This window comes from Cyprinus carpio, chromosome A5 (assembly GCF_018340385.1).
Source record: "Cyprinus carpio isolate SPL01 chromosome A5, ASM1834038v1, whole genome shotgun sequence".
Lineage (NCBI taxonomy): Eukaryota > Metazoa > Chordata > Actinopteri > Cypriniformes > Cyprinidae > Cyprinus > Cyprinus carpio.
In genome coordinates, this window is record NC_056576.1 from 21,107,284 (window position 1) to 21,119,478 (window position 12,195).

The 12,195-nt window shown below is 35.9% G+C and overlaps 2 protein-coding genes across 2 annotated transcripts; one reads left to right on the plus strand and one right to left on the minus strand.

Moving 5' to 3' along the window:
• Nucleotides 1-2,098: 2,098 nt before the first annotated feature.
• LOC109081234 (immunoglobulin-binding protein 1-like) lies at nucleotides 2,099-5,791 on the plus strand. The gene is made up of 6 exons (XM_042756392.1): nucleotides 2,099-2,414; nucleotides 3,106-3,420; nucleotides 4,611-4,806; nucleotides 4,985-5,061; nucleotides 5,142-5,251; nucleotides 5,334-5,791. Exons 1-6 carry the CDS (start codon nucleotides 2,200-2,202, stop codon nucleotides 5,480-5,482), a joined length of 1,062 nt encoding a protein of 353 aa, XP_042612326.1. The 5' UTR covers nucleotides 2,099-2,199; the 3' UTR covers nucleotides 5,483-5,791.
• Nucleotides 5,792-6,663: 872 nt separating this feature from the next.
• Nucleotides 6,664-11,584, minus strand: LOC109081205. The gene is made up of 9 exons (XM_019096200.2): nucleotides 11,159-11,584; nucleotides 10,924-11,029; nucleotides 10,661-10,825; nucleotides 10,363-10,447; nucleotides 10,002-10,078; nucleotides 8,108-8,173; nucleotides 7,543-7,596; nucleotides 7,216-7,360; nucleotides 6,664-6,977 (listed from the first exon to the last, which is right to left on the minus strand). Exons 1-9 carry the CDS (start codon nucleotides 11,226-11,228, stop codon nucleotides 6,876-6,878), a joined length of 870 nt encoding a protein of 289 aa, XP_018951745.2. The 5' UTR covers nucleotides 11,229-11,584; the 3' UTR covers nucleotides 6,664-6,875.
• Nucleotides 11,585-12,195: the final 611 nt, after the last annotated feature.

Consider the following 12,195-nt stretch of genomic DNA (forward strand, 5'->3'; position numbering starts at 1 on the left):
AAAAACTGGGTGGAAATGTTTATATGTATGCGGTTTTTCAGTTCTCTTCAGCTCATGGGGTCTCCTGGTGTTTATTTGAATGTGGTTTGTCTATGCCGGCGATTATTATAAGGTGACAGTTGATGTATGATGCATGTTCCAAGGGTAGAGATCAGGGTTAAAGGTCATGACTGGGTTAGGGTTAGTCCTCTACTATGAGAGGAATTTTCCTTTCGTGGCCAGAAAGACAAAATAACCACAGAGCCCATTAAACTGATTAAAACATAGTATCTTTATATAAGAGAGTAGACATAATCTCACACCTCAACGGCCTTTAGCTGCAGACAGAAACTTGAATGTGTGGTTAAGCATCAGATTAAGAAAAGACTGGAACAGGATCAGTGAACTGAGTAAACACATTTACTTTAGCCTAGAGAGAATTCTCGTCTATCACAGTAACGGCTCTAAAGTGTCATGGTTTCTCAACAGCTGATCATGCCAGAGGTTCAGTGACACAACACCATGGGAAAATGAGTCGAGTTTCCACTTTGTCCTAACAAAGGCTCAGTCTTTGGTGTTAAAGCAGCCCTGGACTATGTTATTTCATGAAGTTTATTTGTCCTGCACAGTACGAATGATTCGGTTAAACAATCCCATACTCATTTACTGCAGGCAAAATCATTAATATCAGCCAAACGCATATGAAGTTGCCTCCATACACACACACACAAACAAATAAGTGACCGAGACCACTGAGACAAGGGGTTTCTGAATGCTAATGCTGTCACAGATCTGTGTTTATACTGGGTGTGAAGCGTTTTAAAATGAAAACTGAGTAGACCTGTGGGAGTTTTTTTTTTTTTTTTTTAAGGTTCTTGCTTTTCCTACTTTGAATTTTTAAAGATATGGTTCAGAATGGTCATGTTGACAGAAAAAGAGCAGGAGTTTTGCATGAAAATCAGTTTTATGTGCAAACTGAGAGGAAAGCTTTCTCTGAATATTATGACTGTGTAAAGTTAGCCTTCTGGTAAATTAGAAATAATAACAAAGGCAAAAATATATACGCATGGTGTGGGAACTCATAGCATGACAATATTGTCCAGGGTAGGGCAAGAGAGAAAGTCAAGGTGGGAAAGTAGTTTTGCACTGTAACAAAAAGGCAAATTTTGAAAGATAGTATCACTTTATTTTTGTTTATTAATAATTCCCAAATTATTATTTCTTGTTTTAAGCATAATTCTTAAAAGAAAGAAAGAAAGAAAAACCATTGGCCATTAAGCATAGGCAAATATTTTTAAATATATACATGCTTTACATTTGTACATGCTATAATAAGAGCAGGATAGTACAGTACACTCAAGAACACGCTTAGAGATGCAGCAGCTTAGAACGGTTCAAATGTGTTTAATTAATGGCAATTTAACCTTCAGATGAGGGAAATTGTTTAACTTTTTTTTTTAAATGTTAATTTACAATTTAATTTCTTATATGGTAAAAGTAATGACAAAGTTTTTTTTAATTACAAAAGAATGATTTCCTGTTAAAATAAATATTTTATTTTTAAAGTTTTTTAAAAGTATTACATATTACTAATTTTCTTTGTTACTTAAAATGAAGGAAGTTTACTTCAAAACAATCAGTGATACTTATAGTGATAATTCATACAGTGAGTTTTTAGGTGTCATTTTTAATTAAGATAGTAATGTTTGTACATTTAGTCAAAAAAGAACATCTTTTCTGCAATTGTGTGTGTAAAAAAATATTTTGATTTTAGGTTTATTTACACAAATATATATTTGTTACTCCAAGTTTTGTGGCATTTAAAAACGATTTACATTTGTTTTATTTTAATCCTTAAAGCGGCTTAAAAATGAATGCTTTAAAACGCTCTAAATTACTTGCATAATATATTGACTAAGTTTAATTATATTTTAATTTATATTCTATTTTACTTATATGTCGGTATGTATTATTGTAAGTATTTATTTGATCGTTTGTTTACTTACCTACTTCTGTTTCAATGATGATAATGCTTTTTGTTTTCTTAAAATAAACCTTTTGTGCGACATTAAATCTACAGAAAAGAAGTAAAGGGCACCGGTGCAATGATCTTTACTGACATCCACAGTGAGACGTCAGAACTGCAGCACAGAGAACCGACTGGAAGCTAAGAACCGGAACCAACGGAAGCCGAGCTGGATCTAAAATCCGCTTTGAGAAATGGCGGCCGCTGAAGATACTAACACCACACAAAACCCCAGCGGTTCAGAGGCTCCGAAACTGTCGGATTTACTGGACCGGGGCTGGAAGCTGTATGAAGAGGTGGACACCACAAACGAGCCGAGTAGCTCCACTGCAGTGCAGGTGAAAGTGAAGCGCGGCATCATGCAGCTGGAGGAGGCGACGATGATGGTCAATCAGCTCGACCTGTTCAGGTTTGAGGAACACACACACACACACACACACACACACACACAGACACACACACACACACAGACAGACACACAGACAGACAGACACACACACACACACACACACACACACACACACACACACACACACACACAGACTCAGACTAAACAAAACACACCAACTGCACACGAGGCGACATATTAAACTGATCCTGTTATAATCAACGTAGCGTTATAAATATTCTGTCTAGTCATCTGTTGCCACTTAAACCAGGAAATATTTAGGATGTGTATAGTATACTTTTACAGTACAGTAAAGGGCTTTTTATCTACAAAAGTGTATTGTTACCAGGTTCTTACAGTTATTTAGAGTATGACTCAGCTGTGTAAACTGCGTCACACTAAACTGACTGAAGACGTGGTGGTGATGTCATATCTTCACTGATTTGGTCACCCACTGATAAATGAACATCACAGGACTGCATCAGTTTCCTTTCAGCAACTTTAATGAATTTTGTGTGTATTTTCCCTTATTAAATTAACAAACTGACAAACTAAGATTAATATTATACTAACTGTTCAGGGATGTATTTGAACATGAGAAGCACATTTAAAAAAAAATAAAATAAAAATCCATTGGTCCACAAGACTGTTACAACACAACAGCTAAATAAAACTTACTTGAGACCTTTTAATTTCCTTATTTTTTCTGTAGTCGTAACGAGGCGTTGGAGGAAATCTCCACAACCGACCTGAAGTACCTGTTGTTGCCGGCTCTTCTGGGAGCGCTCACCATGAAGCAGGTGAACCCCAACAAGCGGCTGGAGCATGTGCAGGCGGCCCGGGTCTACTTCATGGACTTCCTGCAGAGATGCAAGAGTTATGACATATGTAGTTTTCAGCTGCCCAAAACCAGTGAGAACACAGCAGATACTCCTACTGAGGAGCAGATGAATCCACCAGTCCCCGTGCCAATGTCACAGTCAGACCTCATTGCCATGGCAACACAAAGACAAGCCAAAATTGAGAGGTGGGTTGGCAATCGCCCCATTCACACATTTACAGTCTTTACTGGTAAATTACAGTTAAGAGATCATGTGTGAACAGGACCTTTTCAAAAATACCGATAAATTTGTTAGGGCACTTTACCTCTGTGTGAGAAGTTGTAACAGTACCAGTAAATTACCAGTAATGTGCTTTGTGTGAACGCAGCACAAGATAACCGGTACGAGCATGTACAAGTTCAGAACGTGCTGACGTAAGACGTCTACTCTGGGCCAATCATAACATACTGACGCAGATGACGCATTAACTACACGCTGTTTACAGAAGTCAGAGACATGTCTAAAGTCGTCTAAGACGATGTCTCTGAGCCAAAAGCAGCTGCATGAATGTGAACGTTTGACACAAAAATGAAAACATCAACAAAAACACGGTGTATACCCCTCCTTGTTTACAAACACAACACCGGAAGACGCAACCGTTTAGAGGTCGTTTCCAGTTAATGATGTCACAGAATTTACCAGTATTTTGAAAAGGATGTGTGAATGGTGTTTTACCGGTAAAAATATGGAATGCCCTTTCCTGTGTGAACAGCACATTATTGTATTTACCAGTAAAGTCGGTAAAGTAAAATTTTACAGCAATTTACTGGTATTACTGTGTGAAAGGGGCTATTGAATATTTTTTGACATGCATGTATGTATGTATTCATCCTCCAGTGTCCAAGGGTACACCAATGACTTCTTTATGAAATATGTTTTTAAATTATTTTATATTTACACTGGGTAAAATACAAAAAATAGAGTAAAAACAGTGATGTTGAGAAATATATTACAATATCTAATAACGGTTTTCTATTTTAATATATTTTATATACAATATATTTATTTTAATATATGCTGATTTTTGTGCTCAAGAAACCTTTTTTTTGTGAAAACTATTGACACTTTTTTTTTCAGTATTCTGTGATGAATACAAAGTTCAAAAGAACAGCATTTATTTGAAATTGACACTTTTTTGATAACATTATGAATATAATTTTTGGTCAGTTTAATCTGTCCTTGCTGAATTAAAACATGATTATTATTATTATTTTAAAATGTTACAGACAGTACTATATATGTAATATTTGTAAACTGTTTGTGTCTTTTCCATCAGTTGTGATAATGTTTGTGTAACGTTCACGTGTTGCATATTTACTCTGCAAGTTGTTTCCAGGTTTAACCAGCGTAAGGAGACAGAAGCTAAGCTGAGTGAGATCAGGGGGCTGGTTGAATCTGGTTCAGCCGATGAAGAGGTGGTGAGAGATTTTTACCTGCTGAATGTACGCAGGTGGGTCACGCTAGCACTAGAGGAGATCGACTCTATCAGCCAGGAGATAGAGATTCTGAAACGGATGGAGCTTTTCAAGCAGGTATTTGATTTCCACATGAATTACATCTGTGGGTTTTTTGTGTGAATGATGTGGTTGCATACCTACCATTCTACCTACAGCTACCTCTGATTTACTGCAAAAATATATATATATTTCTAGAAATTAACTAAGTTAATTATTATCTAAAAATTAAGTTAATAATTGTTTGTTTCTGTAGAGCGCGCCCCAGCCATCTCCACCTAAAAGACCGCCTATGAAGCCTTTTATCCTGACTAAGGATGCTGTGCAGGCAAAGTATGTGTGCATTTGAAGCGTGTCTGTGATGTTCAGTGCTGCAGTATTTGTTTATGGGGTTTTTTCTGAATATATTCCAGAGTGTTTGGTGCAGGGTATCCCAGTCTTCCTACCATGACAGTGGATGATTGGTATGAGCAGCACCGGCGGCAAGCATGTTTACCTGACCAGGGCATACCACGCAGTGCAGGTACTCACACACTCATGTTGAGTGCTTTTGCAGAACATAAAATATATGTAGACTGTTTATATGTAGAATGTTTCCTCCACAGCAAATGATGATAAAGAGGAAGATGAGAGAGCAGAAAGGGAGAGGAAGGAAGAGAATGATGATGAAGAGGCACTGCAGAAGGCACGTGACTGGGACCACTGGAAGGATACACACCGGAGAGGATATGGCAACCGCAAAAACATGGGCTGATCTGATTTCACTCAAGCACACACATGTATGCGCATCCCTTCAGTTCCCACAAATAAACCTCCCAATGCTGCCAATAAGTGACATGGACACAACAGAGAGTGGCGCTGTAGTGGTTAGTTAAACTGGTTACTTTTTTTTTCTAAACCAAGTTTGCGTACTTGACATTCTTTTATATGTCTCTATATAAATCTTGGTGAGCTTAAATACGACCTTAAACCCCTGAGCATTTATGGAGATGGATGTTTGGGCGTTTTTGCATAATTTCACGTCACCTTTTCCTACATGAATAAAAGTTTGTCTTTTCATGGATGTTGTTTTGAGTGCAGCATTTCTGCAGAAGTGTTCCCTGTACTGTCAGCATTTAGAGTCAAAATCAGTTGACTCAGAAGGACATTATCACCCACATAATTACACCTCATGTGCTGTTTGATTTGAAGCCAATTAAGACTGCATGTTCGTTAAGTGTTAGCCAATATTTCTACACCTCATTGTCTGTTTCAGATGAGATACTTCAGTGAAGACGGTTTAGCAAGAGCATTTAGAACCAATATCAGCACTTGTGTGGCTCTGACACTGGGGTTTAGAATTGCTGAAGAAACTGTGGGACATTGAAACAAACTGTCTAGACTGCCTTTTTATTCTGAAAATTATTTATTATCTGGCAACGTTGCTTTTCTTTTGCAAAACTCTTTGTAAGGTCAACTTCCAGTTCTTCAGTAAACATAAAAAGTAATCATCTGTCAATGGACTGGTTCTTTATATCTCAATGTTACATGCAATGGTCTCCAGTAATAATAATGCTTGTTTTGTGATAATACAAAACATTTCAAATTTATTATCAGCATAACTATTGGAGAGACATTAAATTAAAAAATGAACATGAATTTGAATATTTGGTGTGTCCTCTTGTTTTAATGACAGCAATTGACCTCACAAGTGTAAAACCTGATGATCCAGAATGACAACCAAAAATCTGACCCTTTTTTTTTAAAGCAGGAAATAATAAACAGATGTTTTGTTGGTGAAAGGCCACTTGTTTGTGAATTGCACTTCTGTCTTTCCCATTTAACATCATGGTCAAGTGTTTATTGTATAACTTTTGTTCAAAAAATATTTTTAGTTTTAATTGAACATCTTGGGTTTTCTTTTTCCAAAGTACTTTTAGACTTTGTGCCCCAATGTATATTTCAAACTTTTATTACAGGACATATAAACACAAATACCAGTATTATACTAAACGAGTAAGCACAAATTAGCAACACTAAGGAAGTGTTTTTTTTTTTTTTTTTTAAATCACCAGGCAACAACTTAAGTACTTAAAGTATTTTTAACCCATCAAATAATTACAAAATGGATCCCTTCTAATCATGAAAAAAGAAAAAAAAGGGGGGTTCTAGTATTGTAGATTTAATTGAGGTCGTGGAAATCCATTGCGGAGGTTTCCATGCTCAGAGGAAGCATAGAGTGGAGCAGGAGCATAGGGCTGGTTCGGTTTCTGTTGAAGTAATAAAGAGCAAAAGGAAGATTTATTTGAAGAGAAGACCTTTGTTTATCCACAGTAAGCTCATATCCTGAGCCTTATCAGAACACTGCTGCTGAATTGCTCATTTGCTGTATGTTTATTTTGCTGTACCATAATATCCCCAGTGTTCTCTGACTACATGGAGGAAAACAAATCAACTCATGAACATTTATTAATCTTTTCCTGAAACTGAAATGTTATTGAACCATACCAGGTCATCATATGTGTGTGAAGGGGCATGTGGTCTGTAATCACTGTGGTGGTCTGCAGAAGGGCTGTGTTCTTTATAGGGGTTTCGGCTGGGTGTATCTCTAGCATAAGGGTTGCTAACAGTCTGACCCCGAACTGCGCCATTGCTACAATCACACAAATGCACAACACAAAAACCACTGAATTAAACATGACATGGGCATGAAATACAAAACATGGAGACTACGATTTTCACTTTTGATCTTGATATAAATATACATTCAGAAAATATATTTTGGCAGAGAATCTGTATGAGCTCTTAATCATTTTAGGTATAATTATGATCTACCTGTAAGGCTGCACAGGACCTCCCACAGGAGGGTCACGCATGCCAGTGTACATACTGTGGAGACAATCAGTGACATTTTAAGAGACACAGATTCTTCATAATCAACAAACATTTTAATTATTCAGTCAAATCACCTTCATTTCTAAAGTACTCTATATAATACACAGATTGTTTCAAAGCAGCTCCAAAGTATTAAACAGGAAAAAAGCAGAATAAATTATGGAAACTCAATTACGGAGACAAGTCAAATTCTTTAAAATGACAATAGTTTCATAACAATAACAAAGTTCATCATTTATGAAACAAATTAAGCAGTTCAACAGATGGCAGCAATATTGTTATTCAGCGAGTCAGTTCAGTCTTGATACAATTCAGTTCAATAACAGACTCTAATTCAGCCACATAAGCAGTTATACATGCTAATTAATCATATGCTAAATGTGCCAGATTATCTGATAGTTAGAGTTTTGTTGATGGAGAGCAATGACGAATTTAGTTAACACTTAAAAACATATTGAAATGCATTGTTTAATTTATCTACCAGTATCATATACTGCCCACATACCTGTTTGGCTCATGGTGTCGTCCATCAGTCATGCTGTCAACAGATGGATGCACACCGCTGGATGAACTGAAGAGTGATGCAGCTAGTTAAATACTAAAATACATTACTATATAGCAAATAAAGTTTATAAACAATATTACAGTCCAACCACTGTATTGTTCTCTAATACTTAGAGATTGTTTGTTCAAACACATTAAGAATCAGGATAAATTTAATCATATTAGTAGGCCTGTTTTAGATGTATATATAGATAACATTATGACTAGCTGTAGTGATATCTAAATATATTTTAGAGACAGCTAACCAGGTTGATTCAAACTATAACTAATCTTATCTAGGCTATTCAATAATTTATATAACTTAAGTATGTAGCCTACTTCCCTGTTGAAAAAAAACAGGGAAGTAGGCTGGGATGCTGGTTTATACTGGTCATGTGCTGGCAAAGGACCAGCATAAACCAGCATCAAAACATACCTAACCAGCATATGCTGTTTTTTTTCAGCAGGGTTATAGGACCTAGCAGGACCTCTCATTTGAGGATCACACATCCCACTAGACATGCTGCAGTGCAGAGACATTTAACTTAATTTAATTTAATAATAAAAAAAGTTTAAACAGTAAAACAACAACAAGCAGCAGCAGTCAAAATGTGAAGTCGTGGCTGTGCCTTGCCACAATTCTGTCTCTGAGCTCTTCAGGCAGTTCCTTTGACCTCATGATTCTCATTTGCTCTGACATGCACTGTGAGCTGTAAGGTCTTATATAGACAGGTGTGTGGCTTTCCTAATCAAAGTCCAATCAGTATAATCAAAATAAAGCTGGACTCAAATGAAGGTGTAGAACCATCTCAAGGATGATCAGAAGAAATGGACAGCACCTGAGTTAAATATATGAGTGTCACAGCAAAGGGTCTGAATACTTAGGACCATGTGATATTTCAGTTTTTCTTTTTTAATAAATCTGCAAAAATGTCAACAATTCTGTGTTTTTCTGTCAATATGGGGTGCTGTGTGTACATTAATGAGGAAAAAGAACTTGATTTTAGCAAATAGCTGCAATATAACAGAGTGAAAAATTTAAGGGGGTCTGAATACTTTCCGTATCCACTGTATATTGTATTGACAATCAGATAAAGGTGATCGACATCCATTTTAGCGGCTCAGTGTTCTACTTTTCTGCAAACCATGTTATTTTATATAATTAACACAGAACACAGCCTAAAAATTGATTTTAGAATACTTTTGTCATCTATTCTCAGTAAGACTAAATAGAAAGTGTGCGTCTGCTCTTGGGTGTTAACTTGAATCAAGCCAACACATGTCTGTGGATGAGTAATTCACTCCTTGATTTGCTTAATAAAAGCCTCCTCTGAGATTGTTTTGACATGTTAATTGTCATTAATAGCGGTTCACTTCCGTGATTTAAGTACGATTGCGTTCACATCAGAAGCGAACTGTACCACCAGAACTCTCAGGTGCGCACCAAAAGTGCTAGTGTGAAAGGACCAGGTTTTTACTGAGGGGACTTTGGATACCTCTTTTTGGATATCTCTCTCTCCATAAAAATTGAAAATACTGTCAACAGCCAGCCAGAAAAACGTTTTTTTTTTTTTTTTTTTTTTATAAAATGTTAAATAATTTTTTCAAATCTTTAAAATGTAATTAAATATATATATATATATATATATATATATATATATATATATATATATATATATATATATATATATATATATATATATATAATGAGTAAGTGTAATGTAAGTGTAATATGGATGTTTTCATTCCATAGTATCAGTGCCACACATAACTGTGTTATGGAAAAAAAAATATCCCAAAATTACAAAATTAACCAGTGCATAAATATGTTGCCTTAATAAATAAATAAATATCACCTATAGGGACGGTTGGGCATGGCTGTCATGGGAACATGATCTTCTTGTACAGGTTTCATGTTAGGTGGAGGTCGACCCTTTGAAAGCAAAACAAAAGGCAGAAAAAAATGAAATATCAAGACCATGTGCATTTTAATAGTTAGCAGATCACTCAAGAAGATATCATAGATACCTGTCAGATCTGTCAGGCTTAAAAATGTTTTATATGCTCTGCTTATGATTTGTTGTGCTGTATTATTTATGACTTCCAAAGGTTTTCCACATAGATCCATGTTTCTGGTTAAGATTATGGCAGCTCTGTGCTGCTGCTATGAATCATTAACTATTTTACCATCAAGATACACACATTATGTTGACTCACATTAATATCAGAAGCAAAAGAAAATCCAGGGAACAAGTCTTGCCCTTTAGAGGCTGTCTTGGGTGTCGTCTTTCCTTCACTGGCACTGCACACAAACACATGCACAGAGACAGAATTACTTGTTAGATGTAACATAATGACTTAATGAGCATCATGGGCTTTAAGACATTTTTTTAATCACACTCATAAAGTCAGACTATGTAAGACGCATAAAGATTCGCCTGATGCTATTCAGAATCAATAAAGTTACATTTAATTCCATTAAAACTACTTTTAGATTTGTATTCATCATTCTCACCCTGTGTGGCTCTTGTTTGATGGTAACATTATCATGTAAACAACCACCCCAACCAACACAGCGAGTGTGAGACCAGGCAGAGATGCCACCAGGGCAAAGGTCACTACTGTCCATCTCTGAGTGCAGTTTTCATCCATGTAAAACTCATCCTTTTGACTGTTGCACCTACACAGAGAACAGAGGAAAGGAGTGAATCTCAAAACAAGCTTGTGTTTAGACTACTGTGTAGAGTATCACAAAAAAGTCATCAATAAGGAGATTACCGACAGAATGGTTGTCCCTCGAAACAGGTACATCTGCTAATTGTCTCATCACAGATCCCTCCATTATCCAAACATTGGTCAAAGTCATTAACATTATCACAGGCAGCTGAAGAACACACATACAGAAACTATAGTAAGAGCATTAGTTTACATCTAATGTATCATGGTTATTTGTAAAACAGACACTACATAGCCATTGCAGCATATCTGAACCTTCTTTAGAGCACACACTTACGGTTTGTTGTCTGTCCAGTTGCTTTGTCAGTAACAAACAAGATAAAACACATGTACAGTAAGACCTTCATCTTTTAGTCCCCACACACACATGAATACTTGCATAAAAGGCTCTTTGCACCTGACTGGGGTATTTATGGTGTTACACACACCCAACACAGCAAGAGCTGGAGCATGCGCAAATACTCACCTACATGTAGTGGATGTGAAACTCTTGCTGTTTTCAGTAGATATTTGCCAGTGTGGACCTTATTTTTTTCCTTCAGTGAATTAACAAGAGGCCATGAACTGTTATTAAGTTACAACAATTACAAAATTCTGTTTGAAATATTTTTAGATAGTGTTTATCATCTCACAGTGCTGGACATTTATCCTTAATTTTTGTTTTCTTTCTGACATTTAGTCTCACATGCTCACAAACATTCTACCATTCAAAAACTAAATACTATTCAGCAAGGGCTCATTAAATAAAAAAAGAAAAAAAGGAAAGATATTTATAATGTTACAAAAAAGTTATATTTTAAATAAACGCTGTTGTTTTCAACTTTCTATTAATCAAAGAATCCTGAAAAAACATTAAGGTTGCCACAAAAATGTTAATTAGCACAACATAATATTTAGAAATGAGTAATGATCACCAAATCAGCATATGAGAATAACATTTAAAAATATATCCAAGTAGAAAATTTCATGCATTAGTTTTTACTGTATTTTAGATACAGTTTGATAAAGTACTTTTGATCTCTTATGGTGAGCATAAGAGATTTCCTTAAAACAAAGATTACAAAATCTTTCCAACCAACTTGAACAAAAGCGTAAATCAGGTGATGTCACCCACACACACAGGACTGATGAACATAGAAGAGGTTCCACACAAACATTAAATCTAATTAATAGTACAAAGTAAAACCGTCCCTCATCCCATCTCAACAGCCAGTTAGATAATGTCAGTATATTTAATATTTCTATTTAACATAAACTGATGCATTTTTGTATTGTATATGTCATGATGAAAACAGCCACATCACTGGACAGGTT